The sequence below is a fragment of the Thermobia domestica genome, chromosome 13 (assembly GCF_964235325.1).
Source record: "Thermobia domestica chromosome 13, izTheDome1.hap1.1, whole genome shotgun sequence".
In the NCBI taxonomy this organism is placed as follows: domain Eukaryota; kingdom Metazoa; phylum Arthropoda; class Insecta; order Zygentoma; family Lepismatidae; genus Thermobia; species Thermobia domestica.
In genome coordinates this window covers 159733250-159753777 of record NC_137466.1, presented here as the reverse complement: position 1 = coordinate 159753777, position 20528 = coordinate 159733250, and the positions used below count along the sequence as shown (strand labels likewise).

Sequence of the window (20528 nt, the reverse complement as noted above, 5' to 3'; positions counted from 1 at the left end):
TTTGTTTGAGTTTAACGTCCCGTTCTGCAGCGAGGCTATATGAGACGTGGACCTACTGATTAACGTGGAATCCGAACCACATGTGCTCACGCCGGGAATTGAACCCGGGTCTCCTACGCCACAGGCGAGTACGCTAACCGCTTAGTCACGGATGAGCTCAAAGAGGGGTCCAAAGTATTTTTGAGGCGATATAATACGTCTGTATAATATTGAACCTGTCTTGTACTGCACCGGAAAAGACGATAAGTAATTGTTAATTACTACCATCTACAGTATATTTTTTTAAATGACAGAACTACTTTATTTTTATAAGAAAAAAGTACAAATGAGTCGTAAAATCAAATCTTTACCCTACATTAATCATTTCTCTGTTAAACCTGTATAGTTCTGTTAAGATAGTCTACAAATGTTAGTCGATTTCGAAATTTCGAGAGTCCGTACCGGTGAACCCCCTGTTTGCGTCCCTGGTCCCGAGCAATGTTTCTTCCAGACATGTTTTTTTTTTTGGGAGGGGGGCACTATTCCCCGGAGCTCTGAGAGTGCCCTTCCGGAGGAGACCAAAACAATACGTTTATAATACGTATAAACAGGGCCGGCGAGAGCGGTCGCGTTCTCCGGGGCTGAGCAATCCCGGGCCCCTTACACGTTCCTTTATAACCTTTTACGTACTTACCACTTTGGACGGAGGTAAACTAAAATGAACATTAAGTCTTATTTTGAACTCTTTATTAGACCATGAATGCGTTTAATTTACATGGTAAACAGTATTGCTATATCTCCAAATAAGTGAATAATAAGACCTCTGAACCTAGCCTATGTTCACTGTTCGCTGAAAACAGAACAAAACAACAACAACAACAAAAAACTCATTAATTTACTATTTATGATTTTGTTTAGACCCTATAGTTGTTGGTTCTAAGATTTTTAAAGGCTTCAAAACTAAAATGAATAAAAAAAATAATATACTTAATACAACGGTATCAAAATACAGAAAAAAGTAACTTATCTATTTGTAATAGCAAAAGTTCTCCCCCAGTGCTCAATCAAATGCTCAAAACAAATTTGTGAAGGAAATAGAAAAAGCACGTATTAAATAGTTAATAGAAGCTGAGAAAGTAAATGTTCTCAACCATCCAATCTACCCTGTACTATGAATGTCTTTGCACAAATTGTTGCTAGAAATAATTATATAGAAGTAAGCTATGCAGTTAGTCTTCCTTAATTAGAGACATGAGGCATTAGGCCTAATTTAGTTATTTCAATGAAATATTGCTCAAATTAACTATAGTGTGATTAATAATGTGATATTAGTAGTAATTGTCTGTAGGAGAAATTTATTATATGTGTTAATACTAGACAACTGTTACAGTTACAACGTACCCTTTTCTACGTGTAGTTACAACAAAATTCCCTTTCTGGCCTTTTTCAGGGCGAATTCATCAATAACAGCATCCAGGTTGGTACACTTGACAAGTTCTGGCTCCATTGCCAACACACTTAAGCTTAATAACCTGTCTTGACATACTGTAGAGTGTAAAACATTTTTTACTCTATTTAACAGAGAGAAAGAGCGCTCTGCACTAGCAACGCAACGGTAGCAGGGATTGTGGGGAATATACAAAGGACCACTGTCAGATTTGGAAATAAAGTTTCTAGATTCAAAGTTTTGATGTTATTTAGGAGATCCCATGGTGAAAGCGTTTTCTCACCAAAATTGGCCGAATATATCAATTTCTGGCTATGCAGTTCATCAGAAAGATCATCTCCTAAATCTTTTGGGCATCGCTGGACTAGTGCAGCTGCTTGTTCTTGCATCTGGTCACCTGTCATTTCTTTGCAAGACCACAGTACACAAAAAATTGTTACACATAGCGCACTGATTGGAAGCGAACTGAGCAAGAATATACAACATTTAGTAATTCTTTATCCTCGGCCGCCGGGCCCCCTTTTGGGCCCTGGGCCCCAGGGCTCTGGCCCCTCCTGCCCTCCTCTCTCGCCGGCCCTGCGTATAAAAATAAATAGAATAGTACCAGCAGTGTCCAACAGAATACTAACTGTTCCCCTCCCCCCCGGAACATTTTTTCTGAAAGAACGACTGGTCCCGAGTAGATGCGTTTACTTGCCTAGATTACATACTGTTCAACATCTCGGGGACAAATTTTAAACTTAAGGTTTTTATGATTCTTGAGAGGTGTTCTTCGAATTTTCTTCTTACTTCCCAAAATAAAGGTAATTTACTGAGAGATGAAAATTAAAATTTGAGATTTTCTCGTAACTGGCTCTAACGACTTTTTTTTTTTTTTAATATATATATTTCATAAATCAATGTTTTCTTCAACAACCTTGTAATATGATACAAGTCGTTTTTCTAGGAAAATCCAGAAGGAGTATTTTATTTTTGGTGGTTGGTTCTTTCTGGACGATTTTCTCAAAAACGAGTCATTTGATTTTGTTCATATTTCATAAATATATACGTAGATCCTATTTCATTAATAATAATACACTGTAGTATAAGTAATTTATCTTGTTAAAATCCACAAGGGATAATCTACTCTTGGGGGTGAGTCTTTTCTCTAGATTTTCTCAAAAGTGATTCATGCATTTTTTTCATAGTTCACAAATAAATGTTTAATTAATAATAACCTGATAAGATGGCTTGATATAAATAATTTGTTTTGAAAAAAATCCACAAGGTGCTGCTCACTCTTGGGAATGAAATTTTTCGGACGATTGTTTATATTTCATTAATGGACTCATAATATTTAATAAATTGCTTCTCAAGCAAATAGCCACAAGGAGTAGTTTATTTATTTATTATTTTGACAATTTTCTCAAATAGAACTCCCACGATTTTATTCATAATTCGTAAACATATATTCTATTACAAATAGTAATAAACTAATACAAAGAGTAATGAATAAATCCATAAATGATGGTTTACATTTGAGGCTAAGTTGTCTTTGAACTAAGATTTCCGAAAAATATAATTATCATCGTATTTCGTAAATAACTGTTTCAGTAGCAACTACAGCATAACATAATTTTGTTTAAGAAATTTGAGCAAAAAAAAAAAAAAAAAAAAAGTGTAGGGTAGTGGTTTAGTTTTCACTTGTAACATTAATCGATGTATAGCAAAAACGGTCATAGATAGCGGTAAATGTTTTTTTTTTGTGTGTGTGTGTGTGTGATCGATTAAACGTCTCAGAAATAGATTATATTTTCACACTGACCTCTTAATTAAACCCGGAAGTGGTAGAAATCTAATACAACTTCCGGTTTTAAGATTAATTTTTATAAATGCAGAAACAATAAGAGATAACGAGAAATGGCTTTGACAACAACGAGTGGCAAGGAGGAGGACGTGATGTATGTAGGGTTTACGAATGGGGGAACCAGAATTAAAGATTAGGTGCTCTAAAATATCAAACACACACTTTCTGTTTGGATTCTCTTCTTATAAACATTTCAGCCTGGGGAATCTACAGGTTCAGTTCATCACAAGAGCATGTAAGTAAATTGTACTGCAGTGTATTCTCTGGGTCCATGAAGGCCCAAAGACTATCTATAGATGTAAAGATTCTATACTTTCTTGAACTTACAGCAAGTACACATGGAAGAGATGCTGTCAACATTGCTCTCGAGCTCCTTTACTTTCCCAAATCGCTCCGTTGTTTGGGTGACACTTAGAAATGGGGCTACTACGAGAAGAAATTTCCGCTTCAGCGGGGTTCGAATAAAGGCCGCAATGTTTGCATTTAGGTGCTTTACTGGCTACACTATCGCGACTCTACTTCGCTCTATCAGATATAACTTTATACTATTCTTCAATCTTAATCCCTTGCCTGTCCAAAGAGCCTTTTTCAATATTGACAGTTTTTCAGAGAAATAATATCTGTAAAAAGGGAAGAAAAAATCATTTTAACTGTAGAAACTAAGTGAATTAGTGAACATCTTAGTTGCTACAACCTGTGTACAAGAATTGGTACACATTTTAAGTCTCTTCCCCTTTATTTGGTATCAACAAATGTTAATTTTTACCGATGTGACACCTCTCAGCAGCCACTACTGCAGTATATTCATTCAAGGAGACAAAGCTATTTTTTTTATTTTACTTTTAAAAGCAAAGGAGGATACTCTCTGATGTACATGATCCTCCAATCTTTACTTGATTCAACTTTTTTTGTCCTGTATTTAAGAGTCTAAGTTCCTGTCATGAAATGGAAAGGAAAGGAATCCATGTTTATATATTGAACAACAATCCATTCTATGGCATGACTATTTTTGCGAACATATGTTCAACTTTCATTTGGTCTATTAAAAGGTATATATATATATAACAGCCTGAAGTTAATAGGAAGAGAGACCCCCTTCGTACGTAGAAAGATGGCACTCCCAGAGTGCGTAATCATGGCGTGTTTTGTCCGTCAATATGATTGAGGAGGTTGTTTTATGTTGCAGGACAATCAGGTAGTTTGGTTTCGGCCTTCCTTGTTTTCCCCACTCTCTGTATACGGCGAACGAATAGCAAACGAGGTAGTCAATCATATGATGGAAAGAAAAACATGTTTTGGCATTCGCGATTGCAATCGGGACAACTCAAAAATGACTGCGAAACGAACAGACTGAGAAGTAGAAAGAATGAAGAGCGAATTTCTCTTGAAAGGGTGGAGAAGTTACTTTAATTTGATTGGAAAATAGCCCTCTGATTGCTTCGCTTTTTCCTACATCGTTTGCAATACAACTATAGATGCTTACCAAATATTAACGTAAATCATTTTCAGGAATTACCACCAAATGCTGCAAAATGAAGATTAAAGTACTTGTCACATCATAAAACGGTAATTTCACTCCTGAAAGTATACTACGAAATTCGGCAGGATTACGAAAGTACTTTAAAAAAAAAATATTCTCCTTTAGAAATAACTGAATTGCTTATTTAAAAACCCCTAGTCTTTCCTGCTATTCTAGCTCTTAATTTCTAATTTGGGGGAAAGGAATTTGCCACCATGTCTCTGCTATGGTCACCAAGTACTGTTGCTAGCAGCTTATCAACTTTTGCCCACCCTCATTTCCTGCCTCCAAACCTTACTAAATTACTACCTGTCCTTCTCCGACTACGACATTAATATCACACATTAAAATATAGATACGATCATTTTCTATCAATCTATGTTTTTCTACTTCCTCCTAGAATTCGTCTACTCCTCAAACTAGTGTACGAAGTATTTGCTGCACATGATTATATCAACACTAGATTTTTCATGTATTTAGTCTTACTACTATTTTCATATCATCTACAAATTTTACATAACCGCCTAAGTGAAACATTATTCTCCCTCTGTAATTTCCCATTTCCTTCCAACCTAACTCCAGAAGCCCCTACCAATTCTAGATTATATTGTTTTATTCATTCTCTCAGATTTTTATAATTTTCATGTCTGTAACATGCCAGTACTACCCTATCCTAATTATTTTACTTTGATTACTTTTCACTCTCTCGCTGTATATATTTTCATCCAATAACCTTTCCTAGGGCATATCAAAAATCCATTAAGGGGGAGGGGAATCTGAAAATCTTAAGAGAAGACACATGGGTGAAAATTACAATTTTACCACTACAAGCTAAAATTCTTGTATAGAAAGTTTACTTTCTATAGCTTCTTCCAAGAATATTTGTAAACACCAACTTGTATTTCTTATTTATAAACAAAACCACGTACTCTTTTACTACAACTACTACAAGAAGCATAAGACTAGAATCTTCGTCATCATTAGGTTATGTAATAGAGGAGCAACACTAGCCTCACCGCTGTCCAGAAGAGGGTATAAAACACTATGTAACGTCTCAATGGACAATAGTTTCTTCTGGTCAAACCCCCTTTCTTAGCTTGCCTGGAGCTCTGAGGTCTACCCACCAAGCTTGCCTGGAGCTCTGCAGGACACTAACCTCTCTTTGCTTGCCTGAAATACTGAGAGTCTCTAATTCACCTCCTCTTAGCTTGCCTGGAGCTCTGTGAGAATCCTTCCCTTGGCTGCTTGGGCCTAGGAACACCTTTTATCCAAACTACCTCTAGAGAATTTTATGTTGGTCTTAGGACCACATTTATAGTGACTTTGTGTTATATTGTATATAAGGAATTTTATAGTAAAAAGGTTGTAGGAGAAAACCTAATCCCGTGTGATAAATTGCTCTACTTACTACTTTTTCAATATAATTTTACAATAACTTTAGTGATGTCAACCGGCTCGGCTCGGCTCAGCTTGAGCTCCGGCTCGATTGGAATGAGCCATTGGCTCGGTTCGGCTCTGCATAAGTGAGCCATCGGCTCGAGCCGGCTAAGTTGGGGTGAGCTATCGGCTCGGCTCGGTTCGGCTCAACTGAGCCGAGGGCTCGAGCCGGCTTGGTTGGGTCGAGCTGCTGGCTCAGCTCACTTCTCGGTTCGGCTCGATAGTAATTAAGCCGTGAGCCGAGTCGCTCGAGCTATTAACAACACTAAATAACTTCCGACAGGATGTTATTGCTGTTCCTCCTTTACAAAAATGATCTTGAGTCAAACACAGAAAATGTTCAAACGTACTGTATTCATACGATACAAGCCTGTTGGTTACAGGAGAAAATGTAAAGGAACTAAAACATAACATGATAAATGTTCAAGAAAATATGAAGCAGTGGTTTGAAGTGAACGGCTTGATATTGAGTCAAAAAATACAATGTGAATTCTTCCAAATAGAACAATAAAGCCAAAGTAGTCTTAACACAACATAACACACTTCAAAATTTCATGTCAAAAGCTATTTGAAATTCGTGGGTTTGAAAATGAACGAAAACATAGATTGGTTGAACCATAACAACGCAAAAGATAAACGGTAAATTATATGCGCATAGAATTTTAAAAAGAAAGTTTAAAAATTACAGTCTAATTCAATCACTGTTAAGGTATGGGAAAGTGTACTGGGGTGATGATAATAACAGCATAATCATTTTCAGAAAACAGAAAGATGCCTTGGGTAATAATTACTGACACACACATATAAACAATTATTTAAAAAAAAAATACGGAATCCTCACTGTTCCATCACTGTACCAATACTACATAACACAACCACGACACAAGAAATTAAAAAAAATATATATATACTAAAACATAGCTTTAGCCGGCACACTTTAGTACACAAAGGTAAACAAAACATGGAAATCACTATTTATCACCTGTTTGGAGGTCACAAAGCTTCTATTAAATAAAGTGTATTGCATTGTTAAAAATATATGGACAATAAAATTATAAAAGTTTTTTTTCATGTATTAACAATTCTTCTTTACATTTAATGTGCTAATGACTAATTAATATATGCAACCTAATGTAATACATATGAACAACTAAGATATACTAAATAAGGAAAATTATTCTATGATCTATTGTAAAGGATTGCAAACACGTGGCCTCACTATGAATTCTGAACTGAACCTACGAACGCCAAGTAAACATCTTGGTTATGAGGAGTAAATAAATGAAATAAACATTTTTTTCCCCTCCGGAAGTGTATTTTGAGCAGAGAGATACCTGGTATCTTTCGTTTGTTTGCCTTCGTGTGGTTTTAGCAATGGAATACTCCAACCGTTAAAGTCATTTTATCTACACCTGAGATTAATATCAAAGTTGCGCTTTGATTTCTGGATTACTAGAATAATACCTTTTTTCAAGACGTTTTCATAAAGCTCTCTCATGGTTAGCGTACGGGCATTTGGCACATGGGTTCGATTCGCAGTAGAAGCTCAACGTAGTTCAAAACCCATGTTAAGGTAAAAGTTCATGTCTCACATAGTCTGGGTGCTGAAAGTGAAGCTAAACTACACTCCACCAAAACAAAGATGTTTTCGTTGTTCTGTTCCATAACAAACTCAGTACTTGGCGATCCTTGAAGTTGAATTCTACTGCCTATATAGCTCGAAACTTCACTGTAATATACCCACTCAACAAATGAAAGTGTCTTCGTAAAGGTAATGTCCATCACGAAGAAGAATGATATACGTATAATCATCATAATATCCGTACGTGTACTATGTTTCATTTTCTAAACATCTCAGTAAGCTTGGAGCAAATTCCATTCAGTAAAGTTTCAACAAGAAAATTTTTAGCATTTGATAATACAAAGAAGACTACATTCTGAATTGCTTGCTACAGGTAAGGCTAGTCATGTGCCAATCCCTTATAGCAACAAACATAAAAAGACAGATGATGAGCCGTCACTTTTCAATTGTTCTTTAGTGGCTGTGCAATAAGGATGGGCATTTCCTTATTGCCATAAGCAAAATGTATAACATTCATAAATGGCTTGGGCGCGCCACCAAGCAAGGTATAGCCAATTTCACAATGGTTAACCGAAGTTTACCAGAATACGCACGCTTCGCTTGACATTTTATATTATTACATATGTCAAGTTTGTGTATGTGTGTATTATGTATGATGCAACCGCTAGAAGGTAATTCCTAAAGTACTCAGCCACTCCTGGTTGGCGTCTAATAGTGGGGGACACATGAACTTAACTATATAGAAAGAAACAAGATATTTTTCAGAAAAAAAGGAAGGCTTTGTCACGAAGTGCATGGATGTTATCAGATGTGGAAGCTAATAATGGAGGCTAGTATTTCCAGTAAAAAGTAGCATCACTGGATCACGTGACGAATCCATTAGTTCCTGCATTAAATCGGTTTCAACAAGCAAAAGGTTAAAAGATGAGAGATTCGACAAGAAGTATAATACATTATTTTGGTGTTATACCATTGTTAAGAAGACTTCAGAAAAAAAATCAAGCCATTCTTAAAAGTGAGCAATTGCGTTTCAGTTTGAAATTAGGAATGAAGGATTTCTGCTTATGTCAATTGTAAAAGTGGCCACACTTAGTTAAATTTGTAATTGCGCTTTTTATACCAAGCTGAGGACGCGTAATGCAATGGAACTACATATTTTTAAAATATACGTTCATGTGGTCACGAGAAAAATGGCCTCAAGGTTGAGATATATCATCATCACCATCACCATCATCATCATAGGTATTCTGTCATTATTGGCAGGCTATTTGAAGCAACTGAGAAGCTTCAATGGTCGACGGTCTTCAGCTAACCTCATGGTCTTCGCGTAAGATTTTTCTGTTTTGATATCGTCCATTAATTGTAGCCTCTTTCGGGCTCTCCCTCTTTTTTTTTCCCACCAGAATACCCTTAGCACGTCTGACATAATACAATTCCTTCTCAGCCAGTGTCCCGATCAATTTCTCTTCCTCTTTTGAATTACATCTAAAATTGTTATTTCTTCCCATCTTTCGTTTTCCGCTCAACCCAGCTATTCCTCTCTATTCTTTTTCACACTCATATTTCGAAAGATTACAGTCTTAAAAAAAAATACTTTTGCGTAATGTCCATGTTTCTGTTCTATACAGTATAATGTTCGACACGGAGTATTTTATGCATCTTTCTCTCAACTTTTTATTCAAGGACCCGCAAAACCATCTTTTGTTTCTCCTAAATGCTTTCTTCGCCATCCTATTCTTGCTTCTATTTCACGTTCGCATTTCACATAATCATTAATAATGCTAACCAGATATTGAAAGCTAGCCACTTGTTCTATTTTCTCCCCTCTTACTTCTATATTTGACACCGACCGTTTTCATTATCTCGGCTTTTTTTTTTCACTACTTCTTCTAAATAGATATTAAATAAGGAACAATATCCATATAGAACTCCCATTCCAATCGCACTCTCTTTTGCCATTTCTTCTTCTATTCTAACACTTAGTTGTTGGTTCATAAATAAGATTCTTATGAGTTTTTGACCTTCTTCTTTGGAACTTCCAACAACAATTTCCTGCTCACGCGTACAGAATCCTTCACACACACACACACACACACACACACACATATATATATATATATATATATATATATATATATATATATATATATATATATATATATCAATAAATACAACTTAAACCTCTTTCCCTTTTTCTATGAATATTTCATTGCTTCCCTTAACAAGTCAATTGCATCTCCTATGCCTTTACCTCTACTAAAACTAAACTGTTCCTTCTAATTTCTTTATTTGTTCTTCCATACAATTTCCTGTTCAGTATTCAAAGCATAATTGGCGAGGTGGGTGTGTAAAGTGCGTTAAAGTCAAAAGTTAGTGTTTTAGACAAGTTGCATTTGAAAGTTCAAATATAAATCCAAAAACTCGGTTTTGGGTTTCAGACATAAATCCAAAGAAACAGATTTATTAACATGAAGAGCTACAACACCTAATCATTTTCCCAAAATCAGATTTTGGATTTATGCCTGAATTTGACATGCGCTTTGACTAGATTTAACTTAACTTCCAATCCTGTATGGAAGTTTCCAATCCTATACGGAAGTAGCCACTTTTGAAATGTACTTTGTACTATGTTTTAATATATATATTTTGATTTGCCTGGGTCGCCACCACGCGTTCTGACGTGGAAAAGTCTTCACAGAAGATTCAGGTAAGTGTGGAGATACTAAGTGTAACAGCAACCTGGAAACAATCACATCGCGCGGGCACTGAACACCGCGACTTCGCTATTTTCTGTGGATTATATATGTATTGATTTAATTAAACGTTTTTTTTTTTAAACATGGAATCAAATTTATGTTCTAATGGAATTACAATAGCTTCTTGTAGGTGAAACAATACACATAGAACTGAATAAGTTGAAGCAGCATAGACAAAATTACACATAACTGAATTTATATATATATCACATCATCCTGAACGCTATGATAATCCAACGTAGTAATTAGGTTAATTTTACAGAATCAATATTTATCTTCGGAAGGAATGGACTATGTGTAACGAAGTTAGCTTAATGACTCCTGGACATGACAGTTTACTTGTAGAATGTCGGCCATATAATGGATTTGTTCCTTATCTCTGGATTAGGCTACAACTTCATGCACAAGCACTAACTGATATGTATTTAGTGTTAAAGTTATTCTTCCTCAGCTTTAGATTCGCTTTCATACTAACCACATTGTAAGAATCCGACAGTCCGGCAGAAGACAACTGTATATATATTCCCTATATTAAACTTCATATTAAATACATTATTTCAATTACTCTTAACACATTTAATTGTATCATTCAATATCCTTATTATAATTATGTATTTTTATCTTAATAAACCTTCGCCTATGTCGTAATTACTCTTACTTTGCCGTAAATTATACAATGCATAACTTCATAACTTCGTAATGCTGCATTAACTGGCTAATCTTGAGTTACTCAACTCCTATAAATCATATTAGGTGCTGTGCTACTGAATACCATTATCGACATTTTTCATAAAATATTTGGCCATTAACATATTAGCTTCACTAACAATGAAGGTCACACCAATAGCATATATCATATCAGATTGTATATCCTTCCGAAGACATTCAATTTTAGAGAAATTGTCATTGCGAAATACTAAAATTTTGTTTGCTTTGTATTTGTTAAACCATATTTTAACTAAATCATATTTATCTGGTGCCACGGCGATACAGAAGAATAAGGGCCTAAGCCCCCAGAAGAGATTATTTAGCTACTCATGTTGGTTATTTTCAGGTCCACCATTATAAAATATCTTCAATATTCTAATAATTTATCTAATTTTCTGTTATTTCAAACATTAATAATTCTTCTTTTCTACATCATATATTTTTCTTCTTTTTTTAAACATTTTAAAGTACAAAATCTTTTTTTTCTTCTTCTTCTCGCAATATATACTTCACATTCACTAATTAGTGTATTAAATAGGTAAATAGTAATTTTGGTGCAGGTAAATAATAAAGTAGCCAATTAAATACAGTAGGAAATTATGACCTTAGAAAAATTAAACAAACGACAACTATTACGAATTGCATAACATAAACACATTAACTTATAAACTAAGTCTGTGAATAAAATAAACTAAGTTACAAGTAACAAATAAAAACAGAACTGTTAATGCCAGTAGTGGGGCATAACAGTTTTCCCCCCTGCCGACAAAAAAAAAAAAAAAAAAAAAAATTGGTCAATTTTTTTTTTTTTTTTTTTTTTTTACACTTCACATTCATTATTTTCCTATGATTCATGTGGATGTATCCTGTAAAACGACGAGGAACACCATTACTCCACAACTTTATAACTAAATAGGAACCAACTAAGTGTGAACATCTATATGTAATTTCAAACAAAATCAACTTCTTTATATTTTCATAGTCTTTTCTTCCTGATAGCAACTTTCTTCTTGTTCTTTTCAAACTATTAAAAGTTATTTAAATTTCACAATTAGATATCATAACAATTTAAATTAAATTTTGAAATAGCTTTTTTTTTAGAATTTTGTTCTTATATTGGAATGTGAGTATGTAGTTGACAATTTATTAAAAATAACAAACAATGGAACAATAATAACGAAAATGGAACAATAGTAACAAAGCAACAAGAAAACAAATATGAAACGTCATCTATATCTCACCGTTTTTTTCGCCTCTTTCTACGCCAACTGAATCTTACTTTGTATGTCTTCTGTCTTTCTTTCCTTCTCTTTCGATTTCTTCCAATTATGCCTTTCTTCACCTTTTGTTCTTTCCTCCTATGATGTTTCCACATCTTATTGTATTGTGCATTCTTTACTTTACTTTTTCGACTTTTCCACAGTTTTCTTCCTTCGGGACCTTTCCTTGTTTTCGTTTTGTTTGCACCGATCAAAATTGTCATAAATTTCAATTTTCTTCTCTTCCAATGCATTAACTTGCTCTTTCGGTTTCCTCGTTCCTTTCGTTTTATTTTTTTCTTTCTCCAAATCATATTCTTCTGATGATTAGTACTGCTATCTGTTTCTAGCGCATAAACCCCTTTCACATTCATTGCTCTCAATTTCATGCAAAATTTTAATTTTTTACTTCTCTTATATTTCTTCTTTCTTTTCCTCCAACTCCTATCTTTCCAAATTGTCATACCTCTTTTGTTGCACAACTGTCGAGATTTCGCTAAAGTCTTAAGGAATCTTTCAGGTTGCCCATTCGGAGTTCTCGCTCTTTTACATGCTAAAACTTCATCCTGTATTCTTTCATCAAATTTATCCGTATCTTTGATATCATTGGTTGTCCTCTCAGTAGTGTTCTTCATACTTTCTTCTTTCCGCTTGTGTATTCCTTTAATCTCTTTACTCACATCTTCAACGGCAGAATTTAAATCTTTCTTTATTTCTTCCTTTAATTCTTTTTTGAAATTTTCCATGCGATTAGATAGCGTGTTAATACTATTAATTATCTCAGACTTACATTCCGACAGTTGCTGGATTATCATTATTAACATTTGGTGATTCCTCAATTCGGTTGTTGTATTAGTTGATTCTTCGGAGTCACAAATTGCTACGGATTCCATTAACACACAAATACCCTTTTCCGTCTCCTTATCGGGACAGTCTTCTCTTAACGGTGAATCGTCTTCATGTATTTCAATTGTTTCTTCTTTTTTATCCTTTTCTTTCTTTTTATTTGCTTTTTTGGTTATCGTAATTAATTTATTCACCGTTTCCTTATTAGCCATTGCTATATCATTTCTCCAGGGACTAAGCACCTTTCCTCTTATCGCAGCACACCAAGTTCATAGCACTTCGATAAACAACTTACTGAAACACAATTATTCACAATTACTTAAAACAGTTTACATCCACAGACTAACTGATATTGGGTGCAATTATATCTTATTATCTCCAACATTAAAATCCTGGCTTGGTTACGCCAAATTTGACATGCGCTTTGACTAGATTTAACTTAACTTCCAATCCTGTATGGAAGTTTCCAATCCTATACGGAAGTAGCCACTTTTGAAATGTACTTTGTACTATGTTTTAATATATATATTTTGATTTGCCTGGGTCGCCACCACGCGTTCTGACGTGGAAAAGTCTTCACAGAAGATTCAGGTAAGTGTGGAGATACTAAGTGTAACAGCAACCTGGAAACAATCACATCGCGCAGGCACTGAACACCGCGACTTCGCTATTTTCTGTGGATTATATATGTATTGATTTAATTAAACGTTTTTTTTTTTTTTTTAAACATGGAATCAAATTTATGTTCTAATGGAATTACAATAGCTTCTTGTAGGTGAAACAATACACATAGAACTGAATAAGTTGAAGCAGCATAGACAAAATTACACATAACTGAATTTATATATATATCACATCATCCTGAACGCTATGATAATCCAACGTAGTAATTAGGTTAATTTTACAGAATCAATATTTATCTTCGGAAGGAATGGACTATGTGTAACGAAGTTAGCTTAATGACTCCTGGACATGACAGTTTACTTGTAGAATGTCGGCCATATAATGGATTTGTTCCTTATCTCTGGATTAGGCTACAACTTCATGCACAAGCACTAACTGATATGTATTTAGTGTTAAAGTTATTCTTCCTCAGCTTTAGATTCGCTTTCATACTAACCACATTGTAAGAATCCGACAGTCCGGCAGAAGACAACTGTATATATATTCCCTATATTAAACTTCATATTAAATACATTATTTCAATTACTCTTAACACATTTAATTGTATCATTCAATATCCTTATTATAATTATGTATTTTTATCTTAATAAACCTTCGCCTATGTCGTAATTACTCTTACTTTGCCGTAAATTATACAATGCATAACTTCATAACTTCGTAATGCTGCATTAACTGGCTAATCTTGAGTTACTCAACTCCTATAAATCATATTAGGTGCTGTGCTACTGAATACCATTATCGACATTTTTCATAAAATATTTGGCCATTAACATATTAGCTTCACTAACAATGAAGGTCACACCAATAGCATATATCATATCAGATTGTATATCCTTCCGAAGACATTCAATTTTAGAGAAATTGTCATTGCGAAATACTAAAATTTTGTTTGCTTTGTATTTGTTAAACCATATTTTAACTAAATCATATTTATCTGGTGCCACGGCGATACAGAAGAATAAGGGCCTAAGCCCCCAGAAGAGATTATTTAGCTACTCATGTTGGTTATTTTCAGGTCCACCATTATAAAATATCTTCAATATTCTAATAATTTATCTAATTTTCTGTTATTTCAAACATTAATAATTCTTCTTTTCTACATCATAGATTTCCAGATAGAATCAAGATGGCGGACGTTAAGTAGTTGCGTGCGTGAAGCTCCCAGTTAATATCAGTTTATGAAGCGCTCTTAGGAAAACTGACTGATTTTTTTAAACAAATAATAATCTTAAAGTAGTGAAGTGCTGTGTACTAAGTTTTTTTTGTTCTTGTTGTTATTAATACCTATTATTACGTACAAAATGCCACCTAAAGGCTCAACAACTCCACGCGATACAAAGGCGTCAAGTCCATCGAAAGAAGACTTTATGAAACAAATTTGTAGTGAAGTGAAGGCAGCAGTACAAACACCTGAAGTAACAAATGTGATTGTAGAAGCTATTATTGAGACAGTAACGAAAGTTGTGGTGCAGAAACTAAAAGACACTATCGATTTTAATACAGAAGTAGTAGAAGAAATGAAGGCCTCAGTGTCAGAGCTGAAATCCAAGTTGAAGGAAAAAGAAAATAGAATCGCTTCTCTGGAAGAAAGTGTAGTTGAACTTGAACAATACCAAAGGAGAAACAGTATAAGAATTTTCGGAGTGCCTGAAAAAGAACAAGAAAATACAGATAACGTTTCCTTGTCAGTTTTCGAGACTAAATTAGGAATTAAACTTGAGCCTACGGATATCTGCAGATCTCATAGAATTGGTCCTAAAGTTCGTGGCAAAACAAGGCCTATTATTGTTAAGTTCACGAGCTACAGAAGCAGAGCTTTGGTCTTCAGAAACAAAAGGAAACTAAAATCCAGCGGAATCACCATAAGAGAAGACCTGTGCCAGTCAAGATTACAACTCCTTAAGATGGCGACAACGAAATTCGGTACAAGGGACGTATATACACAGGATGGGAAAATCGTCATCATAAAAGACAAGGTAAAGCATTTCATAACCACAGCTAAGGAACTTCAGTCGGTGTAATTACACAGAAGAACAAAACTGGGAAGTGCTTTTATGTTTCTTTCTATTATTATTATATTTTTATTTCTTTTTTTTACCAATGGTTAGTGTCGTACTTCTTATAAAGTGCAAGGCAGCAGTACTACCTCTCTGTGTAAAAACTGACTCCCCCTTTGTACATTATCTCGTTTCGACTGCTTTTATTACCAGCAACTTTCTGTGCAAAATAACTTACTCTTTAATATTCATTATGTGTAGACAATCATGCTTAAAACATTATTACGATGATGTGTGCTCAAAAATGGACAATAAAGTGGAGCGTGTTTTATATATAGTGAATATCTTATACGTTGTGTGCTTATATTCTTTATTTAGTGAGTGTGTTGCATTGTATCTAAAATGCTATAGTGTTGTTGCTTGTGGTTTCCATGATCTGTGCCCCTTTTCTCAATCTAAGCCACCGATGGAAGCCCTTGTTTATTTGCAGCCTAACTGCAACTGTACTGTAGATACTCACAAAATGTCTCATTACTGCTTTTCACGTTCTTACTATGTAATATCGTTTTATTGTGTCTTAAGCTTACTAAGTATGAAATCTCGGGAAATTGTAAGGATTTCAAAATATCCTACAAATTTGTGTCTAATATCTGAGGTAAGTGCCAGGAGGATAATCACTGGGTTAGATATTATAATATACATAATACGTACCGTATGTCATAAATGTAACTATGAGTACGACTATGGGTAACTCTACTGGACATTCTCATATTCTTGACCTCTCTGTTATTAACAGAAACCGTGCTGTGGTATGCACAATACCTGCAGATGTCAAAAGAAAATTTACCGTTATGCATGCTAATGTTCGCTCACTTCTTCCGAAAATTGATGAAGTAAGATCTCTTATCGGTACGAATGAATGTGCTATATTTATTGTAACTGAATCATGGTTAGATAAATCTGTTAATACTGAACAAATTGATGTGCAAGGGTATTCCGTTTTACGACAAGACACGGGCAGGGGTGGGGGGATAGTAGTATATTATCTTAAAAACCTAGAACTTAGGACTTTTGCATCCAGCTCTGGTGACGGATTAGAGAGACCAAACATAGAATTTCTTAACTTTACTGTAAAAATAAACTCTTATTCAATAGGTTTTGCTGCATTATACAGATCACCCAATATATCGTATACTTCACTATCAATCATTGAAGATATTGTCATCGAGCTCTATCCACAGGTCGATTCTCTGTATTTAATTGGCGACCTGAACTGTGACCAAACTTGCATAAACAAACCTGAAACGGTATATTTAAACTCAATATTAAATAGATTAAATCTTATTCAAATAATTAATGAGCCTACTAGGATAACTGAAACAAGTGAATCTTTGTTAGATGTTATTGTTACTGATAACAGAGAGAGACTGGCGTTGCATGGTGTTAGCCCCCCTATTGGAAATTCTGATCACTGTGTTATATACATGGTTCTTGATATTAATAAACCACCTAGCCCGGAACCTGAAATTCTTAGCCGTCGAGATTATGGTAGTTTTGATGAAAATCTTTTCTTTAGCGATGCTCAATACATACACTGGGAAAACATTGAGTCATTTGAAACAATAGACGGTAAGGTTTCCTTTGTACAGGACGCATTAACACATATATTCGATGTGCATGCTCCTATTAAAAAGATCAAGCTTTCTAAAACTAAACTCCCATATCTCTCAAGTAATACCAAGCTATTAATGAAATTGCGTGATCGAGCACATCTCAAGTTCAAGCGTACCAAAACCCAACAAGATTGGGAAGAGTTTAAAAGGCTTAGGAACTTTACAACGTCAGTGGTTCGACAAGAAAAAATTGCTTACTTCTCTTATCGTATTAAAAACTGCACTGCAGTTAAAGACAAATGGAAAGTAATACAAGAGCTGGGTCTTTGTAACAGGAACAATGATGTAGCACTTTCCAGTGGAATCAATGATCCAGATATTATTAATGATCATTTCGTCAATCTTCCTGGTTTGCCTCCTATTAATTCTGAGAGAGTTGACAATCAAACTAAGAAATTTCTGTCTAAAAAACATCCACAGCTACAGACAACTTTTCTATTCAACCCAATAAATGAATCCGATGTGAGAAAGGCGGTACACAGCATAAAATCTAACTCAACTGGCCTTGATGCAATAAGCACTAAAATGATCAAATTAGCGTTGCCATTCATACTATCACCTCTAACAAAAATAATTAATTATTCACTAGTTAACGGCTGCTTTCCTACTGCCTGGAAAACAGCAAAAGTGGTACCGCTACCAAAGAAACCCCGAGTAACTTCCTTAAACGAGCTACGTCCAATTAGTATCTTACCAATAATGTCAAAGGTTGTAGAAAAATTAGTAAACCAGCAATTATATGACTATGTAAATCATAATAATATTATCCCTATTATTCAATCCGGTTTTCGTAAGCATCATAGTACTGTCAGTGCGATGCTCGAGGTAACAGATGGGATATTAAACGCAGTTGATAACTCTCAAGTTGCAATCATAGTCCTCTTAGACCTAACCAAGGCCTTCGATCTAGTTAATCATAACCTATTGTTGGCTAAACTAAAGTATTATAAATTTTCTGATACCGTCATAAACTGGATTGAAAGCTACTTACTAGGCAGGAAGCAACAAGTATATCTTAGGACAGCTCAAAATCCCTTATCTTCGTCACTCGTTATAAACAAAGGAGTACCTCAAGGATCAATCTTGGGTCCCCTTTTATTTTCTATTTACATTGCTGACCTCATAGATTCCATTAAATACTCTACTATGCATTGCTACGCGGATGACACACAACTGTGCATCATGTCATCACCACAAAATATTGAACAAACTGTAGAACTTGTTAATAGAGATTTGACCTCTGTATCTGAATGGTGTACCGATAACGGTCTTGTCATCAACCCAAGTAAGTGTACATTTACGATTATAGGAACCCCACAACAGTTGAGTAAAATCAAGGCAGCGGATCTAAAAATAAAAATTAATGACACTTATATCTCTTACTCTACCCATGTGAAAAGCTTAGGACTCATATTGGATAAGGAACTAAACTATAATAATCATATATCTACTCAGTGTAATAAAGCTATTACTTTATTACGTCGACTTTACAAAGCCAAAGACTTTCTATCTCAGTCTATGAAATTATATCTCATACAAGTTCTTGTTTTACCGTTATTAGACTACTGTGACGCTGTATATGGACCATCTCTCTCCGTTTACAATTCTAAAACTATACAGAAAATACAGAACTCGTGCATTAGGTTTGCCTTTAACTTAAAGAAATCGGAACATATCCTACCAGTGCTAAATAGAAACGACATTTTAACAATGTCGAGAAGAAGATACCTACGCTATAGTTGTCTGATATATAAAATCCTTAAAACTCAATCCCCACAATATTTATATTGTAAATTTACAAAGCGGTCGCAAATTCACTCTCACGTTACGCGTAACAGAGAGAAATTCAATGTACAAAGACTTAAACTGAAGATAGTGCAAGGATCATTTTCTAGAGCAGGTCCGAGAGTATGGAATGCGATACCAAAAGCTCTCACGGAAATAAAGTCATTTAATTCATTTCGAAATTCATTAAAATCACATTTGATGAAATCCCAGCGACTGGCCTCTGGCACTTACGACGTGTACACTTTTATGTAAGAACTTAGCTAAATCCAACAATATCGATACTTTTTATTGCATATGTCACTTGTTTATTTCCTGATTTATTCTTTTACTTGTATTTTTTTAAGTTTCTTTTTACTGTTCCTTTTGATGTGTAATGTTTTGTATTGTATTCTTTTGACAAGGGTTAGGTGGTAGAGCAGCCATGGCTGAACCTCGCCCGCTTCAATAAAGACATTTTCATTTCATTTCATTTCATATATTTTTCTTCTTTTTTTAAACATTTTAAAGTACAAAATCTTTTTTTCTTCTTCTTCTCGCAATATATACTTCACATTCACTAATTAGTGTATTAAATAGGTAAATAGTAATTTTGGTGCAGGTAAATAATAAAGTAGCCAATTAAATACAGTAGGAAATTATGACCTTAGAAAAATTAAACAAACGACAACTATTACGAATTGCATAACATAAACACATTAACTTATAAACTAAGTCTGTGAATAAAATAAACTAAGTTACAAGTAACAAATAAAAACAGAACTGTTAATGCCAGTAGTGGGGCATAACAAACTTTCAAATGCGATTTCTCTAAAACACTATTTTTTTTTTACTTAACGCACTTTACGCACCCACCCGCCAATTTTCGTGACTGTTAATTCTATTCTCCTTACATATCTCTGGGTTCGATTTTTTTTTTTTTTTTTTTAGCCAATGGTATTACAATATGATCATCTTCAGGAAACCTTTTGGCCACTCTGTTGTTTTCATATATTATTGCAGAGTCAGAA

General features: G+C 34.5%; 1 protein-coding gene across 1 annotated transcript in view; it reads left to right on the top strand.

Annotated features, from left to right (window-relative positions):
* The first annotated feature begins 16803 nt into the window (after nt 1–16803).
* LOC145667834 (uncharacterized) overlaps nt 16804–20528 on the top strand; it is a 43686-nt gene continuing 39961 nt past the window's right edge. Inside the window, exon 1 of the mRNA XM_081735266.1 lies at nt 16804–19018. Within this exon, the coding sequence (XP_081591392.1) occupies nt 16804–19018 (2215 nt within the window). The remainder of the gene's footprint in view (nt 19019–20528) is intronic.